The following is a 20,421-nucleotide window of genomic DNA, read 5'->3' as shown; positions in this document are numbered from 1 at the left end:
TACCCAAATAATGATCAGTTATTTTCAGAGTGTATATAAATTTTAAAAAACAATGAAAACTGGCAAGCTTACAAGTCCTGGAGGGAGTAAGAATTGATTGTCAGTTAAAGTTGATTTCTGCAAATCCTATTTATCCTAAACTACACCAGACTCCCCAACCCCCACACCGCATACAAATGGAATGGATGACAATTTGATAGTGCTTGGTTGTATTCACAGAGCAGTGTTCATCAGTGATGCAGAATGTTACTTCACAGGGAGAGAAGAAAACAAAGAAAAGCAGTCACAATGTGGTGGTGTTCCGTGGCAAAAATGGACCAGTCCTGCAAACCCACATTTGAGTTTATGTTTATAGGAACAGGGGCTGCATACTTTGTAATTCAGAGAAGACCAAAGTAGTTTAGAAAGATATTTATTTTCTGGTTTTTAAGATGATATTGCAAATACTACGAACAACAAGTAGTACAACAATTAAAAGTAAAAATGATTTAAAATGTGTAGCTGTCCTTATTAAAAAAAATTATGATAATAGATTCCAATCTTGCTTTCATAGTCCAAAAACCAACATAACACTATAAACTGTAGTGTTTTAGACCATTAGGATAGAATGCTATTGAATTATTAAGGGTATTAGAGTGTGCTTAATTAAATGGAGACAATGTAGCTAAAACTTTTGACCCTCTTCACCCATGTGAAAATAAACTATGCTGCAAAAATGTGCAATTCAGATATGTGGCAAATACTGGAACAGTCCTGGGGGATGGTATGAAAACTCCTAATTTGCTGACATGCATTTCTGATCCTGTCTGATTCTAAGTACAATGGTATAGGTCTGATCCAAAGCCCGTTACTTTTCATTTACTTCAAAGACTTCTGAATCAGCCCCTACAGGACCCAACTTGATGGGTCCATAAGTTGACAATGCATCAAGTGACATTGATTTAATCCATGTGTATTAATGCATACCTATACAAATAGGAAAGACTGCATCATAAATGTAGAAATATTATATTTCTGAATTCTAAAGAACCTATCATTGATAGTGGAAGATATAATATTACACGTATATTTTCTGTCTTATCTATCAAATTTATTTGCCCATCTATCCTAAATATGTTGGGTCAGATCCCTGGGTCCCACTAACGTGTTTTAATTTTGCCAGTGGCAGATCTAATAGCATTCCTAATTGAGCTGGTCAGGATTCCTTGGGTGTGGTCAAGTTCACCACTGGTTTAAAGCTAGAGTGACTGGTTCTACAGCAAGGGTTTTCCAACCTCCTTGACATAGGAGTGTTTTGGGAATGAGAGATTCATTGTGGGTGTGGCTGGAGCATATTTGTGGAAGGTGTGGTGAGAATGATCAGTGTGTACTGAGTCAGAGAGCTCAGAGTTACCTGCTTCTATGAAGAACACAGCTTTGTAGGGAGTTGTTAACTCTCTCTCATATTGCAAGTAAGTTGATGGTGATTTTGTGGACCTGTGGGGGGTTACTCTGTGAATTGCTCAGAGTGGGTTTTATGGAGTGGATGAAGTGATGCAGATATGCATGTGTTGCTCAGTGGTGAGTGGTGCTGCCAGCACTTTAGCGATAGCAGAAACTCTGCTTCTGCAGGATCTGGAGGACTTTGAGATGATGTGATGGAGCAGGGAGTGGGGAGGATTGACCTGGGGATGTTGCATGGGAGTTTTGCAGGTACTGTCTGCATGGTGATGGGATATCAGGGTGTGACTTCACTTGAGGGATGATACCTGAGCATGTAACCTGAGCCCAGGAGGGGAATGGGGCCAGGTGACACCTTCTGCACGGGGAAACTGGACAAAGGCTGGAGGAGGAGCCGGGGGTGTGGCTGGAGGGGGTTTCAGTTTGGAGCTGGCTGGGGAAATGGAGGAGACCCGGGGCCGGGGTCCAAGCTCCCTGCCCCCCAATATGGACCTGACTGAGGGGGTCCCATTGTCTGTACCTGCAAGACCTGTTTTGGACTGTGATCCTGTCATCTAAATAAACCTTCTGTTTTACTGGCTGGCTGAGAGTCATGGTGAATTGCAGGAAGCGGGGGGTGTGGGGCCTTGTCTCCCCCACGCTTCCTGACAGTGCCTATAGGGCAGCAGTTGTCAACAAATCTCACTGGTGTCCTCCAAGCCCTCTTGCAGCCCTGGCTTGCTATAATATATATTTGTGAATGTGGGAGCTCTGTAAAATTGGACCAGATACAGCTGTGGGAGGACTATTTATTAATTCTTAGATAAATGGCCTTAAAGAAGGCCAGAAGGGAGCATTATGATCATCCAGTCTGACCTTCAGCATAACAACCTCATGTCACCCAGTAATTTCTGCATCAAACCCGTAACTTCTGTTTGAGCTATAGCATGTCTTTTAGAAAGACGTCCAGTCTTGATCTAAAGACTTCAAATGATGAAGAAGTCACCACATCCCTAGGTAAATTGTTCCTATAGTTAATAAGAGAAATTTATTAGTGCAGTTGTATGACAGGGTTGCTTGTGAAGGTAGGAGGCAGGGCTCAACAGCCTTGGGGATCATTTCAGGTTTATGTCTTGTGTTCATAAAGCTCATGCTTCAGGGTTTCAGCAGGCCACTGTCAGAGGTCAGGAAGGGATTCTCCCCCAAGGTATTCTGGGAGGTTTTTTTTAATCCCCTTCCACAGCTGGAGATGGGGAAATTGTGTGGGGTGGGCCAGGGCTTTGAGGTAGCACTGAACATTCTATCTCTCAGCTGCTTGACTGGCTGGTTATTGCTCACAGTCTCAGGGTCTAACTGATTGTCATATGTGGGGTCAGGGAGGAATTTCTCCCAGGTAAGATTGGCAGTGACTTTGTGGGTCAGGGTGGTTCACCTTCCTCTGCAGCATATGAATGTGGGTCACTTGCCAGGATTATCTGGATATTTTTCACTTAATCATTTCCCTGCCATTGCAGGGGCCTCAAGCACTGGTGCATCTCAAACCCTCCTGTTTTCTGCCTGTGCCATATAACAGTCTAGTCTCCTGTGGGCTCTAATACTTTATTTCGTTGGGTTTCATGTGTAGCTGTTGGGTGGTGGTGGCGCCCGGTGATATACAAGAGGCCAGACTAGACAATCTAATAGTTCCTTGTGATAGGGTATACAGACCCCACACTAGACAAGAGGGGGTTAAGGAGCTGCTCAGAACCCAGTTGACTTTGCCCGACTACACCTGCAAAGCCTGCACTGGCTTGAGGAAGAACTTAAAAAGGGGAGCAGAGTAGGGTCAGTGGAAGACAGATTGTGGAGGTGAGTTGATCTACATGCTAAACTCCTGGGAAGGAGCCCTGCAGGAGTTCTTGCTGCCTGAGGCCTGCCTGTATTGGTGTGACTAAAGCCTACAAAGAAGGTGCCTGTGACTCTCTGAAGGTCAGAGACTTTATCTTTATGTTCAGTTCTTTACTTTACTCTGTGGGAAGAAAGCGGGCTTGTAGGAAGTGATCCAGGGAGGCAGCCACATAGTACCTGAGGGTGCAGGACTTAGCTACCTACCACTGGGCTCTGCAGCCGAGCTCAGTCGAGAGGGTGGGCCTGGGCTCTCCTACCACTCCCTGAAGAGGGACAACTATAAAAGCCTATCCCTCAGCAGAAAACCTAGTTGATGGAAATTCCTGAAGATACAGGAATCTGGACCATGAGACCCCAACCTAAGTGGGAAGCTCTGAATCCCTCATTTGATCCTGAAGACCTCCCTGTTCTTGGACTTCTTATATGTATCCTAAAAGGCGTGGACTTGAAACCATGACCAAGCTGAAGGTCTGAGGCATTGAACAGATAGACCACAAGTCTACAAAATCACCATCAACTTACTTGCAATATGAGAGAGATCAACTGAGTCAGCAACTCCCCACAAAGCGGCAGTCTAATTAATGCTGTAAGACAGGGCCCATACCACCTCCCTGTTTTTACATCAAAGGATTGGGTTAGCCCTTTTAGCTACAGCATCACACTTGGAACTCATGTTCAACTCATTGTCTACTATGACCCCTAATTCCTTTTCATTGTCACTGCATTCCAGGATACAGTCCCCTGTTTTGCTTTCCAATCTGTAAAAGGGGGGTGATGATATTGACCTCCTTTGTAAAGCTCTTTGATATCTATCAATAAAAGGCAATATATAAGAACTAGGTATCAGCATTGTTTGTTCTTTGTAACCAGAGATCACCAGCCCCTGAAGTATTATATAAAGTTCCAAGAGCCTCCTCGTGCTGCCAGCCAGGATACCAGCAGCACATACCCCTGCCCCTCCACCAAGGCTTTGGTGCTCTACACTCAGAGGGTATTCAGGTTATTTATTAGAGAGAGAGGTGCTATTTGTGATTAGGGATAATTAGGTCTTTTATGTCAAACCTATTACCTTTCCCAGCAGAGTTCCAGAAATAAACCATACACCCCCACCCTATGGTGGATACTGAATAATAGGCAATGGGGATGGTATTTACTAGGGAGATATGAAACATGCCAAGTTCTCAGTCACTTTCAAGGATACTTCCTTATTTTGGATTAATGTTAAAGAAGCTATTTTCCAGCTCCCTGTTACAGTGACAGGTTTCCTAGTTATGTCAATGAGACATAACATTTCACTCTTCATTTAAAAAAAATCATTTATTCAAATTGTCACAGTTTGAGAACAGTCCTGAAAGACTGAAGACATGGTTCAATGAAAAGTCCTTAAAACATTTTCTTTTCTACTATTAAACAAAAACACAGTAAATTTGATATAACAGAAAACAATCAGTGTCTGCTTCTATACCTCTAGACTAAAGAATATTTAAAAAATATCCATTGTGACTCTTTTAAAGAACTGTTTGATTTTTTTCCCCCATATACAGAATGGCTGAGCTTGAGAACATACAAAACCTTCGTGAAAACTTCAAGAAACAAAATAAATCTTGTTTTATCCTTGGTGCGTCAGGAGCAACTGGCAAAGAGTTGTTAAAAGAAATTTTGAAACAGCAATTGTTTTCTAATGTCACCATCATAGGACGTAGAAAACTGACTTTTGAAGAAGTGGCATATCAAAATGTGGTACGTCATATAACTGGCATATTTGGTATCAGTTTTAACACTGTTTTATATGTTAATGTTTTCATGTTATTTTGTATCCTTATGTTTTAGAATCAACAGGTGGTAGACTTCGAAAAACTGGATGAATATTCTGCAGCATTTCAAGGTCATGATGTTGGATTCTGTTGTCTTGGTACCACAAAAGCAAAAGGAGGAGCAGTAAGCAAAAAAACCCCAACATTGCTTAGTTTTCACTTTGCAGAAGTATTGTACAAATCCCCTTGTTTCATTTTCTTCTTTCAATCAGCGCAGAAACAGTAGAACAGCTAACAACCCTCCCCCAACCCCCCACATTTAGGAAAATTTGGATTTAGTTCTGATTCTAGGTCAAAGCTTTACCACCTGGGCCCATGTTTTGTTTCACTCTTGTGAGTGATATTTGTCTTGTAAAGAAGATTTTTGTACAGAAATTTCTGCCAGGGGCAGGGCTGGAATTAAATGGATAAAAGAAATATAGAATGTGGAAAAGATTCCTTTAACAGAGATACTAAAGAATCTACTTTGAGGACCTTTTAAACATTACACTTCAAGTGGATACTGTCAAGTTAACTGAGCCTAAATGCAGAGCTGAAATTTCAGCATGACAAATTCATCTCTCTGAAACTTTACCTCTGTAATATTTCATTTGTAACTTGTGATGCAGATTTATCCACAATATGCACAGCCTCTGCCAAAACTGATGACTTAGGGTATGTCTACACTACCTGCCGGATCCAGTGGGGGTCAATTTATCGCGTCTAGTCTAGATGTGATAAATCAACCCCCGAGCACTCTCCAGTCAACTCCTGTACTCCGCCGCCATGAGACGTACAAGCGGAGTCGAAGGGGGAGCGGCAGCAGTCGACTCACCGCAGTGAAGACACCGCGGTGAGTAGGTCTAAGTATGTCGACTTCAGCTACATTATTCATGTAGTTGAAGTTGTATAACTTAGATTGATCCCTCCTCTCCCCCCAGTGTAGATCAGGCCTTAGAGAATAGGTTCTACACTAAGGCCTACACTACACTGGGGGGAAGGGGGAGATCGATCTAAGTTATGCAACTTCAGCTACGTGAATAACATAGCCGAAGTCGATGTACTTAAATCTACTTACTGTGGTGTCTTCACTGCAGTAGGTCCCCTGAGCACTGCGTCAGCAGTCGGAGTCGACAGGGGAGCAAGTTTCAGCGCTGTAAAGTGCCAGTGTAGATAGTGCACCAGTGCTGAAAGCTGTGCTCCCAGTGCTGGTAGCTATTCCCCTCGTGGAGATGGGTTTTTTATAGCACTGGGAGAGCAGCACTTTAACATTGCTAGTGAAGACATGCCCTTAGTCATCAACATCATTGTGGTAAGGTGAAGCAAGTAGATTTTATGGGTAGGCGAGGCTGAATTAGTCAATAGATAACATGTTCATAATGCCACCCTGGCTCATCCTCTTCTGACTTCAAAGAAGAAATGTTCATGACCCAATATACAAACAAATGGGCCATCAGAATGTACCAGGCTTTCCAATTGTTGAACATGGAATACATCATTCAGCAGTTAGTTAACTGTGTTGCCCTCGATATACTGTAATTAGAAGTTTATTTTTTTGCTGTGGCTGTTTCATTCTGCCTGGCTGCAGACTCAACAAGAATGCAATATGTTATTGTATGGAGCAGGGGAGGCAAAAGAAAGATGTAGAAACTTTATTATTACCATTTGGTTTTAAACGGAAGATTAGAAAGTAGAGGATCCAGTAGAAATCTTCATGGAGATCCTAAATCTATGGAGCTTTTTGTGCCAAAGATTTGATCATATTTAAAGTGTATCTTAAGTCTTTGAGAATTGATAGCCAGTTAAATGCAACATTAAAGACAGCAGGCATTTTTGGCTGTTGAGGTTTTGCTCTCAACTAAAATGCCACATGTTGGAGGTGGAGGGAGGAAAAGAGAAAACCCATCTGAATTTAGCAGCTTAGAAAAACGAATGTTTATAATCAGTTTGAGAGCTCAGTGGATTTGTGAAATCATTTGGGATTAACAGGCTATTGATTGCTAATAAAACAATATTTAGCTTTGTCCAGGGAACAGCAGTGGAAAAAACGTGTGGGCACCTTGTCAAACAGGACCCATTGAGGAGAGATGATGGGTTAAGTGTGGGGGTCTGAGTGGCAGCGTGGGTGCCAGTTCTTCAAGGAGAACTTGTCAGTTGTTAGTAAGGCTAGTGAAAGGAAGGACGCCAGCGTCTGATGGCTGGGGTAGTATTGATGCAAGTTAGCTGACTAATCAGATTGAAAAAGTCCCATGGTATTTATGTCACTTTAATTTTCATCAAACAATTGGAGACGACAGCACTCTATTAAGGAGAAGTTGATCCAGAACTAAAGCTAAATAAATTAGGGTCTCAGTTTAATCAAATTATCCCTTTACTGGCCTTGGATTAACTGAGAGAGACAGCGTCGGTCTAGGGACTTTTGATTGGCTAATTTTTTTTTTTTTTTTTTTAGAAGCTGATACAAAGAATGAGAGATTTAACGCAGACGGCTACTACTCAAAATACTCCAAACAAGCACTTAAAAAAAAAGTTAGAATTAATATTTATCAGGAGCATTTGCAGTTTTTTATTGAGGGAAGCTTCTATTTTTTATTAGTTTTGTAAGGCAAAAATCTCCATTTAGTCTGAAGGGCTGAGGTTTTGTCACATTTACAAAACAAGACACATAACTCTGAAAGCATACCCAGAAATCTAAGAACTATCCTAATGCTACTATGTGACCTTCTGAGGAAGTTTTCTCCAAGATGGCGAATGACTTATAGATGCCTTGTTTATCTGCTTTTAAAATCTTCTGATTGAACAAAGATAAATTTTAGGAATTTACTTAACTGTGGGTTAAATAACTTGAATATTTGGCTACTTTTTGTTTTCTATGTGCTTTTAAATTCTACATTGGGGATAGACAGAACCAACCTGTGCTTGCAGGAGTAGATCCTATGGTGTTACTTCAGTAGGAATTTAGGGCACTCCATATTTCTCAGGATGCCCTCAGGATCTTTCAAGATTGGGCCGTTAATGAAGGAATCTGGTGTCTTCCAAAGTGTGCTTTACAAAGATTCTGTTCAACTGCAGCGATAAAACAACCAACCTTTGAATTACTGATTTAAATAGGACTGGAAGGGAGCGCCTGAGCCATCAAATTCAGACCCCTGCTATCGTGGGCAACCCTTTGATAATAAATGTATTAAGAGCAATCTTAAAACTACCTACGTTGTTTGCCTCCCCCCCCCCCCCCCCCCGCCACCTGTTGGGAGGATGTTCCAGAATCTCATTCTTCTAATGGTTAGAAACCATTTACCCATCTTAGCTTAGTTAAGTATGAAATGATTTTCTAAAATGAAGTGCCATGGAATTTCCCTTCAGTCTTTGTTTCAAAAATGAAAGAGATTTTGAAGAAAACTGAGAGTCACTGAATTTGGTCCCACATAGTTTTGCTTTCCTCCACCCCACACACTTTCCCTCTTTTGTGGATTCTTCTGACCTGGCTTTAATCCAAATAACTTTTTATCCTAGGATGGACTTGTTCGTGTTGATCGAGATTATGTTTGCATGTCAGCAGAGTTGGCAAAAGCTGGTGGTTGTAAACACTTCCTCTTGGTATCTAGCAGTGGAGCTGATAAGCACAGCATTTTTTTTATTTTAAAAATCAAGGTTGGTCTAAATCTTATAATAATCTGGAGAAATTTCTGTATGGTTTAAGTGTGTAAAGTCAAAATTTCCCAGTGAATTGTTTAAGCAGTTATCCAAAGCGGGGGGTGGGGGGACAACACGTTAACCAGGAGTAAAACTAAGCAAAGAAAAATTGGAGAAGATTCTTAGACAGCTCCAGTGATTGAGAAATTTAAAACTTAATTGAAAAAAAAAACACTAGAAAATGTACTGTCAGAAATAATCCTGCACTGGCAGATGGATGGACTAGATATAAAGGGCCAGATTTTCAAGCTATTTAGATGCCTTAAGTTGCGGATAGGTGCTTCTGAAAATCCCACTAGGGATGGAATTCACAAAGGTATCTGTGCACCTAACTCCCATTGAAATCAATGTCAGTTAGGTGCCTAAAAAACTTTGTAATCCACCCTCGGTGCTGAACCTGGTTAGGTGCCTAAATATCTTTGAACATTTGGCCCAAGTTCTTTTTCATTTCTAATTTCTATGATTCTTTACAATTCAGCTACATTGTTGCTGTCTAGAGCTTCTTAGGATTCAGTTCTGTCCTCTTATGTGAATAAAATTCCCACTGCCTTCCAGAGGAGTTACACCAGTGTAACAGAGGACGGAATTGGCCCAGTGGGGCCACGTTTTCAAGTGCTCAACACCCACAATTTGGATCAGATTTTTAAAACACCTCAGTTCTCATTTATGCACCTGAATAAGGTCCACTCTTTCCAAAGCGCTTAGTTCCCACCAGCTCCCATTCCGACATTTATGGTCATTTTCAAAATGAAAGTCAGGGCCCAGCAGTGGGTACTGAGCTCCCTTGAAAATCTGGCCCTATCTGTTTTATCTGAGGTTCAACCTGCTAACTCATGTAAAAACTACAAACTGCCTTGTCGGCACTCGGATTTTACCTTGAGTTAATTAATTCCAGTTAGCTAACTCAAGTTTTTTTGTGTGTGAAGACAAGGCCTAAGATAAACACAGAAGATTAAATACTCGTCTTATTGACATCAATGGGAGAACTTCCGCTGACTTCAAAAGGGCCAGGATTTCAGAGGAGAGAGAGATTCTTCATGCCTCTTGTTTTCCTGAGTCTTAATAACCATATATCCCCAGAACAGCTCCTTGAATCAAAATATATTTTCCAGAATCATACATCGTACAGATGGAAAGTCCTATTAGGTTTAGGGTGACCAGATGTCCCGATTTTATAGGGACAGTCCTGATATTTGGGGCTTTTTTTAATATGGGCTCCTATTACCCCACCCCCTCCCCACCCTCTGTCCCAATTTTTCACAGTTGCTGTCTGGTCACCCTAATTAGGTTACTTATTCATCCCCCTCACCAATGCTGGATTGTTCTCTAGCATGTTTGCTAGTGGTTTGAGCTGACTTTGCTTTGAAGAGGTTAATACTGTTCACTTTGGAACTAATTACTACAGGTGAGTTACCACTAGATATGTTTTTAATGCTACCACTTACAGCTACTTCAGTTGGAACTAAGTTGGAACTCAATTGTGTGGTAGTGTAATGGTGCAAGTCACCTGAGGTCATCCAGCTATTCCTAAGTGTGTAGTCACTGCAGCCAGTATATGGGTGGTATTTCTTAGAGGTTGCCTCATTCAATTGCTCCAGGATAGATATAGTTCTCTCAGAAGAAGTCAGAAATCTGTCTTCCCTTCAAAAAGTACCTGAGTGTCTCAGTGATTTTGACCTCTAAACAATCTACTACTCTGTCTACACTGGGGATTTGTCCCAGTTACAGCCATTGGTGTAACTGCACTGGGTCAGACCTCTTGTATAGGCAGGCAATGTTGCTATTTGCACCAGTGGTGCTAACCCCTGCTTGAAACCGAGGTAAGTTCCACTGGCGCAACTAGGTTTGACCCAGTGCTGGTCCCCAAGGGCTGTAACTGGGGCAAATCCCCAGTGCAGACAAAGCCTAAAGACTTAAGTTTTAAGCAAAAGCAAGATAGAAAATCTTAAAGTGATAGAAATGGTCTACAGATTATACTCAGTAAGAGTTTAACGAGGTAGGCATAATTACAATGAGCAACATCTTACATTTATGAAAAATGCATCCTCTAGTGTTAATGTCCCCATTCCCTCTGCCTTTCTTCCTGAGCAACCTCTGAGCAAGAACCCTCTCTCCTTCAGATAGTCTCTCCACCCTCACAGCCCTGTTGTAATTTTCAGTTTCTTTGAGGTTTTTGTGCTTATCACATCACCCTGTCAAGAACCAGAATAGAGCCAGTTTCTGGGCTACCTAACAAGTGTAGCTGCAGTAGGTGGCCTGACTGGCTTTGCCACCTGATCAGCTGTAAGGATCAGCTGACCGGCTCTTAAGCCTAGCCGCAATTCAGCGGCTGCTCCAAGCATCTGCCCACGGCTGTGGTAGCTTCTGTTTGTTCCCAGTCTTGCCTGATTTCAGCTCTGACCCTTGACTCCAATTCCTGCCTATTGACTCCTGCTCTGACCATTGGGCATGACCACCCATGTCCTGGTCAAATGCACCTGCTCAAAGTGGTGTACCAAGTATTTCTGCACACTGGGTATTACTGTCTGTCTCATGTCCATTGAATTTTTTTTCCAAAATCACTCGCTTTGTTTTTCCCATGTTGCTTTTAAAAGTTAGTCTGCCTAAAGGTGTATACAAATAATGACTGATGATTGTTATCAGGAGAAGATGTTTTCTGACCCTGAATGAATGTGCTAACCTTGAAAACAGGTTATTGTCTGCCTTACATCTGAGGTTACAGAGACAGGGCTCATAAAATTTTTATAATTTTTTCTACTCATTAAATTGATCCTATGTAAAATATGAATGATTAACATATTAATTCCAATCTACCACATTCTTCTTCCAAAAGTTATAGAAATCTTACTCTCCCTTCTCACAAGTGTTAACAAAAAGGGAGATAATTTTGTTTGGTCTTTTTTTATAACAACTATGGTTCATACCTCTATGGTACAGGAATGGGAGTCAGGAGATCTGGGTGTTACTCCCAGCTCTGCCATTGATTACCTGTATTACTTTGGCACATCAGTTAACCTATCAGTTCTGCAGACTGTAAAATGGGCATAGTTATAGTTGCTCATCTTTGTGAGGTACTTGGAGATCTCTGAATGAAAAATGCTATGTAACTGAGATCTTCAGAGAATGAAAACTGTTGATAGGTACCTCCCCAAGCTTTCCCACAGAGGCACTCAGGCATAAGAACATAGGAACTGCCATACCTGATCTAACAAGTAATCCATCTAATACAGTATCTCATCTCCAGCACTAGCCAGTACTAGATGCTTCAGAGGAAGATGAAAGAAATCCCTTAATAGACAATTATGGAGTAACTTGCCCAGTGGAGAAATTCTTACTAACTTACGTCCATTAGTGGTTGGCTTATACCCTGAATCATGAGGGCATTTAAATTTTGTACACACTTTTATCCAGTATAACGTAGTTGTGGATGTTCTAATTTTTCATAGAAATGTCTAATCCTTTCTTGAATCTTATTAAATTCTTACTTTTCAACTAGCAATGAGCTCCTCAGGTTAATTATGTGATTGCGATTTGATTACATTTATTTTGTGCAAACCGAACAGATTCCAAACAAGTAATATATATACTTACTGTTTTAAAAGGACCAATTTTGCACACTGAAAATTTAAATAAAAATTTAAAAATAAATCTTGAAATTACCCATCAAAATTAAAAAAAAAATCAAATTCTGCCAAGTCTATATATACTTATATAAAAACAAATAGAAAAGAGAGTAAGTTGATAGCAGTGAATATAAATTAGAAGTTAGGAATTATAGAAAATTGATAAGGGAAACAAAAGGACATAAGGAGAAATCTCTGGCCAGCAGAGTTAAGGAAAAGAAGGACTCTTCTAAAAAGTATACTAGGAACAAAGGAAATCCTACCAATGGTATTTGCCTATTACTAGCTTGAAATGGTAGAATTGTTGTTAATAATGCAGAAAAGGCACAAGTGCTGAATAGATACTTTTATTCTTGTTTGAGAAAAAGCCAGATGATTTATTCATATTATATGATGATGATCAATTACTTTCCATTCTAACAATAACTCAGGAGAATGTTAAACAGCGGCTACTGAAGTTAGCTACAGGTATTTTAAAATCAGTACATGCAGATAACTTGTATCCAAAAACTTTAAAAAGCTGGCTGAGGAGCTTTCTTTAATGTTAATTTTCAGTAAGTCTTAGAACACAAGAGAAGTTCCAGAGGACTAGAAGAAAGCTAATGTTACACTAATATTTAAACAGGTGTGACAGAGTGCTGAAATCTGACAAGGTGGGTCAGCACTCATCACTGTAGCCTCAGTTCTGCCAGTAATGCTGATTGGATAATTAGCTAATCAGAAGGTGAGGCTGAGGAGGTAAGGAGCTAATTAGCTCTTAGACGAACAACCTGATAAAAGATAGGAAGGAAGTGTTATGAGGGAGGATAGGGCTATCTGAGCCTAGAATGAAGGAGCTTCCAATGTAGAGTGAGACAGAGAGTGACTGATCTATTTTCCTTCTAGGGCCCTAGCAAAGAAGTGTTGAAAGAGGTAAAGATTAAAATGGTGATATTGCACTGTACTGAGTTAGTGTTTGGGTTTAGAATAAAATACAGCTAGCACACAAGGTGAAAGTGGGTCTGAGCAGTTCCTGGGGCATCAGAGAATCAGGAGAGAGCATCTCCCCATCACAACAAGGTAAGCAGGATGATCTCGGTAACTATAGGCTTGTAGCCTGCCATCATTTCCATGCAGATTAAGGGAATGGCCAAAACAGGACTTGATTGATGAGGAATTAAAGGAGAGTAATATAATTAATACCAATCAACATTGCTTTATAAAACTAGTCATCAAACAAACTTGATTTTTTTATAGGATTACAAATTTGGTTGCTAAAGATAATAGTGTTAAGATATTATACTCCTGTTCTGCATGGCATTTGACATAGTGCCACACAATTTTGATTAAGAATGATACAAAATCAAAATGGTCTTTAAAATGTAATTGTAGTGGGGTCCCTTAGAGATTGGATCTTAGCCCTATGCTCTTTAACATTTTTATCAATAACCTGGAAGAAAATAAAAAGAAAATCATTACTGCCAAAGCAAGAAGCTAAACCAAAGATTGGGGGAGTGCACTGATTTAGAGCCACCTGGATTGCTTGGTAAACTAGGTGCAAGCAAACAATATACATTTCAGTGTGGATAATTGTAAAGTCATACATATAGGAACAATAACTACAGGCCCTACTTAGAGGATGGGGGACTCTATCCGGAGAAGCAATGACTCTGAAAAGATTTTGGGATCATGATGGATAATCAGTTGAACATGCACTCACAGTGTGATGCTGTGGCCAAAAGTGCTAATGCAATCTTTGGCTGTCTAAACGTAGGAATATTGATTTGGAGTAGACAGGCTATATTATCTCTGTATTTGTTAGTGGTGTGACTGCTACTGGAATGCTGTTTCCAGTTCCGGTATCAAGAATTCAAGAAGGATGTTGATAAAATAGAGAGCATTCAGAGGATAGCCGCAAGAATGCTAAAGGATTGGAAAACATGCCTTATGGTCAATTTCTTCATCCTAGGATTTTAAAAATAATAAATTTCATGATTTCAGCTATTTAAATATGAAATATCATGGTGTTGTAATTGTAGGGGTCTTGACCCAAAAAGGAGTTGTGGGGGGTTGCAAGGTTACTGTGGGGGCGGGAGGAGTGGGGGTTGTGATACTGCTACCCTTACTTCTGTGCTGCTGGTGGCGGTGCTGCCTTCAGAGCTGGGCAGCTGAGAGCAGCAGCTGTAGGCCGGAAGGCCTGTTCTGAAGGCAGAGCTGCCACCAGCAGCAGTGCAGAAGTAAGGATGGTATAGTATGGTATTGCCACCCTTACTTCTGCACTGCTGGCTTCAGAGCTGGGCACTCAGCAGCTGCCTGTCTCCAGCTGCCCAGCTCTGAAGGCCTTAGCGCAGAAGTAAGGGTAGCGGTGGAGGGTGAAAATAGTTGGGGGAAAGCAAGAGAGAATGGCTAACAGTAATATATTTTGCTATAGACTAACTATAGACTTGTGGATACAGTTTGTTTGGTTGGGTTTTTTGTAATTGTTAAGAGACAAAAAAGCAGATCAGTAGTAGTAACCTATAGAGTATAACACAGTCCTAGAAGTCTTTTGCTCTCAAGGTTGAATCTTTTGTCAGGATTGTATTGACAATACTTTAAGCATGCTAGAATGATGAGCAGTAATTTTTGGGATCCTTGTTTAAACATGTAATGAATCTTTTTTTTTTTAAGGGTGAAGCAGAAGTTAAAATTGAAGAACTTAACTTTGAACGCTGCACTATATTTAAACCTGCGTAAGTGATTGATAGTTTCCACTCACACTTCAACAATTTATCACCTCTTCTTAATCTCTCTCTATTTTTTTTTTAAAAGATTGATTTTATGTGACCGAGAAGAGTCCCGTCCATTGGAATGGTGTGCTAGAAAAATTCTGGGTTGCCTCTCTCATGTGATGTCTATTACTGCACTTTCTGTGCCCATTTCAACGTTAGCAAGAGCTATGGTGAATAATGCAGTAATACCGAGTGACAAGAAGGTGGAGCTGTTAGAGAACAAGGATATCCACGTGATTGGAAACCAAGATGAAACAAAGACCAGCTAAATGGTGTGATGTTAACAGATATTGTGCACTTCTGCCCCTCCCTAACAGCATCACCAATTCCTATTTCAGGATCCTATTCCTATTTACAATGCAGTAAAATTTTGTTAAACATTTGTGGTTTCTTCCTCCTGCCCCAGGATTATGAAATAATCCATTACATTGTAAATTGTGCTGTACCATGCAAATCCTTTTATAAGGATTATGAGATTGTAACGATAGGAGTTGTTTTTTCAAGATGTGTTGAATGAAAATGATACTTTTGCTGCAGAATTTTTTAATATGATTTTCATCCAGCCTATTACATGCTTCGATCCAAATGAACAGGTGCCTTACATTTATTAAATAGTATTTTAATACATGTAATAAGAAAGAGGTTTCAGTTACAAGACTGTGTGGCACATTCAGTCAGTTATTCTCAGAACTGAACATTAGCAAAGGGTGTGCAATGGAGCAAAGACTATGCAATCAGTGACCCTTTACCCCTTCACTGGGAGAGAATTTCAGTATAACACAAAGAAGCTGCTGTTACTAGTTTTGCTGCTGTCAGCCAGGGACTGTTTGGAGAATGGTTGCTGTCGAATTTGTGCCTGTGATTATGTTGACTAAGTGTAGAGGGGAAAAATAATTTATCTAATGATTTTAAGTCATTTCTGTTTATTGCAACTAAGCCTTGCTGCATAAAGTTGGAACCATTTGGCTTGCAAAGGGTTCTTGTGTAGATTAATTAAACAAGAAAATATATATGTTTGCAAAGGGTTCATACTGTTTCCTAGTCTTAGGGATTCCTTATTATACATTATATAGGAGAAATCCTATGGAAAAAATCTTTATCAGTATCAATGGTTGATTTTGATAAACAATGTTTGAAGAGTCACTAGTAATGATATACCGCAATTTTTATAATCAGAGATGGGTCTAAAGGAGACCTTATAAAATAATCTACACCTTCAAACTTCACTGAGGTTGTGCTTTTGATGTTAAATTAAAATTTCTACAGTCAGACATATGGTTTGGTACTGGGTCAGATGTAAAATTTAAGAGGCCACTGTTCTGGTTTCAATGTCACAAAATCCTTTGACTTCTTCGCAGGTGATTTTTTTGCCAAGGTAGTAGAAGTTTAGAGTGACTTCTGTGATTCTGGAGTTGAGTAATTTGAACCAAAAGCCTACGCAGAATCTAATCTACATCCAAACACTGTAGATTTTTTTTTAATCTATCCATTTAAAAACTGTTCTTAGTCACTGCTATTGTATTTAAGCCCCTTCTTTGCTTAAACTAGGCGTAGGAAAGAGGAGAAGAAGAAAGCTAGGTTTTGGAGGAGATACTAAAATTCCCTAGGCCAGATTCTGTTCTCAGTTACACCCCTGTAGATCTAGAATTACACCACTGAAAGCAGTAGAGTTACTCTGAATTTACTGTGCTGTAACTGAGATCAGTATCTGACTTGGTCCCAATGTGCTAATGATTAGAATTTGGGCTAATAGCCCAAATACTTGAATCACAAAAAGTAATGCTGGTGTTCCCTCTGGTGGTTGTACAATGGCAAATAACTAATAAGCACTGTCCAAAGGGCACTTGACATCTATAATTATGTTGATAACAGTAATCACCCAACATCTTTGCTATTGCAAATGATTGTTTCTGAAACAAACATGATCCATTCTAGTTTCATTTGAAAGGTAAGATGGGAGTTGCAGAGAAGAGAAACCATGTTTGTCAGTGGAATGCAAATAGGGGAAAGCACAGACTTAGCAGAAAGGAATGTGCTTTGACCTTCTCAGAAGGTACTACAACTACTCCAGCTATACAAGAATTAAAGGAGATTAAAAGGAAATACATGACAGTATCTTTCTATATGAAAACCAAAGTCCCAAACCTGCATTACTTTATGTTGGGTTTGAATCGGTTTGTCACACCAAAAAATCAGTATGCATCCCTCTGGAGCTGTGCCAGTTTGTTAACCAGGTTACAGTGCTTAGCTGACATTACCAGTGCCAGAAGGGTGCACAGCATGTGCTTATTGTTGCAAATAGGAGGTGTCACAGTCAAATAGAGTAGCTGAATTTAAAGGGAAGGCCAGATAATTTCATGGACCATATTAATATTTGTAACTATGCAAATTTAAATGGAGCAATCAACTCCGGTGCTTGAGGGCATAAACTGATCACTGCAGGGGGCAGGAAAGAGTCCAGTTCCTCCACCTTTCCTCTCTGTGCTTCATTGCACAATTGGTGCTTGATCCAATTCCCATTCAAGTCAATGGAAAGGCTTCAGTTAGCTTCACTGGGAGATGGATTGAGTTTCAGTCAGGCAGAGGGTCAATCTGAATAGTATACTTGATAGGCTGTGTCATACCAGGTCAGACCAATGGCCAATCTTCTTTGATGGTGGTCCTCATACTTTATATTCATCAGTATTTCATATTGCAAATTAAAATAATTTTGAAAGCTATTGTACCTTTTGAATGAAAATTAAGGAGCTTTGTTACAATAAATAGTAAAAAGCTGGTGCCAAACTTTGAACAAGTTGATTTTTCTGCCTTTTTAGATATTTCTTTAACTAGTCACAATGACACTCATCTTTGATAAGAAAGGGTGAATCACTTTGCTTTAATTTCCTTTAAGAAATAATTTAAATCCAAAAATGGTAACTAGCATTATGTTAAGTGCCTGATTTTATTATTCTCTCTAAGTTCTTAGCAATAAGATAAGTAGTAATAATTATAACATATAATTATAGACCCTGAGCTTGTGTAAACTGGAGTAGTTCCATTGACTTCAATGATGCTATATTGAGTTACATCAGCTGAGGGCTTGGTCCTTTATCTGCCTCTTTCTCTGTCACAGATGTACATACATATGTACTTGATGCCATAAATTTACACCATGCTTTTCAAACATATAGTAAGATGCAATACGTGTCCCAAGTAGTTTACAATCCACATGTGAGATATATATATAGTCAACTGAGGTAAGGATTGTTTGCAAAGCACCATGTACATGTATATATCAGTATTTGAGTACAGTTTGTATGGACTTGAGATGGGCACTGCAGATGTCAAGGAGGTCAGAGGAGCTATCTGGAATCAAGACAAGAATCAAGTAAAGAAAAATCTATAGCTAGGCAGAGCAGTCCATCATAGAGTGGCAAAATATGGCAAATAACAAACAAGATGTTAATAGATAATGGCAATTTCAGCAATCACTTATGATTCTTAATCTCCTGCATTATTTTTTTTTTTTTTTTGCATTTATTTCCCAGTCACACGTTTACTTATACCATGTTCCCTGTCCCTTGTACTACTGTAAAAAATAATGGCGTGCAACTCTTATGCAACAAAAAGGCAAAGAACTGTGTGGCCATTGATGTATATTACAGACTAGTAAATATACTTGATTCCATTATTAATATTTTTGTTACTACTGACTCAAAGTCTTAAAAAGAGGCTATGTAAAGTAATGTTTTATACCTATTAACAGACACTGAATATTGTAAAATCAATGAATTAAATTGTATTGTTTAATAATTAGTACTAAAGTCCTGTGCCTAAACATGTTTTCTGCTTATCAAATATTTGTTAAAATATATTTGAAGTGTTTCTAAAAATAACAGCTGCTCCATATTTTTTTAATGTTAGAAAATGTAAGATGCACTCTCTCTTTCTTGATTTTTGTTTTGTTTTAAATGGAAGCCGGTCCTAAATTAGGATATGTATTATTTTTCTTAAACAAATTTTGCTATTGCTGGTTTGGCTCGTATAGTGTACTTGTTTTTCCTCTCATTCCCCACAAGGTGGACTCATCAGCTTTCTGGGCCCGGTAAACATACAGATGAAAACATTTAGTAATAGCATGAATTGTACAGTATGTGGTGTTTTTAAAGTAAATAGTATTGCTACCTGCAAAAGCTCAAAAATCATGAATAAGTCACCTCCCCTCCTCAAATAATGAGGTTTAATTAAAAAGATGTGATGTTTTTTAATCTGTCTTCTGATTTTTGGACTCCTGCAGCACGTGGGTGTGAGCGAGAGAATGAATATAGTGTTGCTAACCCTCCCAGATCTATTAAGTAAGGGAATTTTTGGCCCTGGTTTCAGGAGCTCTCACTGAGATCGAATTATAAAGAGCTGTATAAAATGCTCCATGGTAGTGTGCAGCTTCCCTTTTTCCTGAAACCCCAAAATTTTAATTATTTGCCCCCCAGTTCTACATTTGCTGTCCCCCTAGTCCATGAATTATGCAACCTCCTAGCCCCACATCTACTCCTTGCCCCTCAGCACAGATGCCAGCTTCTAGTTGTGCTGGGGGATGCTCAACCCCAGGTCCTGCCCCCACTCCACCCCTTCCCCCAATGCCCCACCCCTATCCTGCCTCTTCCTGCCCCAGCTCTGCTCTTATCCTGTCTCTTTTTGCCCCCTCCCCCGAGCATGCCCCATCCCCACTTCTCCCCCTTCCTTCCACTTCCTCCTGCACTCTGCAGAGATGCTGATCGCAGCAGGTGGGAGGGAGGAGGAGGAGTTGATTAGTGGAGCCACTGGCAGGCAGGAGGCACTGGGGGCAGGGGAAGAGGGGAGCTTGGCTGCTGGTGGGTGCTAAGCACCTGCAATTTTTTTTTCTGTGCGTACTCCAGTCCTGGAACACTCATGGAGTTGGTACCTATGCCCCTCAGTGCATCTCTGCAGCTCCCGGGGTTCTTCACCTCCTTCTCCCAGGCCTGGGAAGAAGCTCTAAGGGTTGTTTAGCTTAGTGGGGCAGCTTGTGACATTGAGGTTCCTTGGCAAAGGGTCTCCCTGTTCAAAGGCGATGTGTAGGGGGGGTGCACATGGGGTCACATGTCTCCCCCCCATATTTCTGCCAGGGGTTGCCAGCCCTGCTCAGTCACATGGTGTGACTGGCCCCTCTCCCTGCTTTGCAGCTGTCAGACCCAGTGAGCTCCAAGCTGCTTTGCAGCTGTCAGACCCAGTGAGCTCCCCAGTGAGCTCCCATGG

At 40.3% G+C, this 20,421-nt stretch overlaps 1 protein-coding gene across 2 annotated transcripts; it reads left to right on the top strand.

Moving 5' to 3' along the window:
- The first annotated feature begins 1,321 nt into the window (after nucleotides 1-1,321).
- Nucleotides 1,322-19,415, top strand: HTATIP2 (HIV-1 Tat interactive protein 2). Of its 2 annotated transcripts, XM_005305336.4 has the most exons (6): nucleotides 1,322-1,451; nucleotides 4,851-5,046; nucleotides 5,137-5,244; nucleotides 8,613-8,750; nucleotides 15,065-15,126; nucleotides 15,206-19,415. In XM_005305336.4, exons 2-6 carry the CDS (start codon nucleotides 4,852-4,854, stop codon nucleotides 15,432-15,434), a joined length of 732 nt encoding a protein of 243 aa, XP_005305393.1. In that variant the 5' UTR covers nucleotides 1,322-1,451; nucleotide 4,851; the 3' UTR covers nucleotides 15,435-19,415. The 2 variants fall into 2 exon arrangements, 1 of the variants encoding a protein (XP_005305393.1); XR_010600574.1 differs by lacking the exons at nucleotides 1,322-1,451; nucleotides 4,851-5,046; nucleotides 5,137-5,244; nucleotides 8,613-8,750 and adding an exon at nucleotides 13,333-13,474 and having other exon boundaries at nucleotides 15,206-15,281.
- The last annotated feature ends 1,006 nt before the right edge of the window (nucleotides 19,416-20,421 follow it).

The sequence above is a fragment of the Chrysemys picta genome, chromosome 4 (genome assembly GCF_011386835.1).
Source record: "Chrysemys picta bellii isolate R12L10 chromosome 4, ASM1138683v2, whole genome shotgun sequence".
Taxonomy (NCBI): domain Eukaryota; kingdom Metazoa; phylum Chordata; order Testudines; family Emydidae; genus Chrysemys; species Chrysemys picta.
The sequence above is the reverse complement of the archived record's forward strand: the minus strand, read 5'-3'. Positions and strand labels throughout refer to the sequence as shown.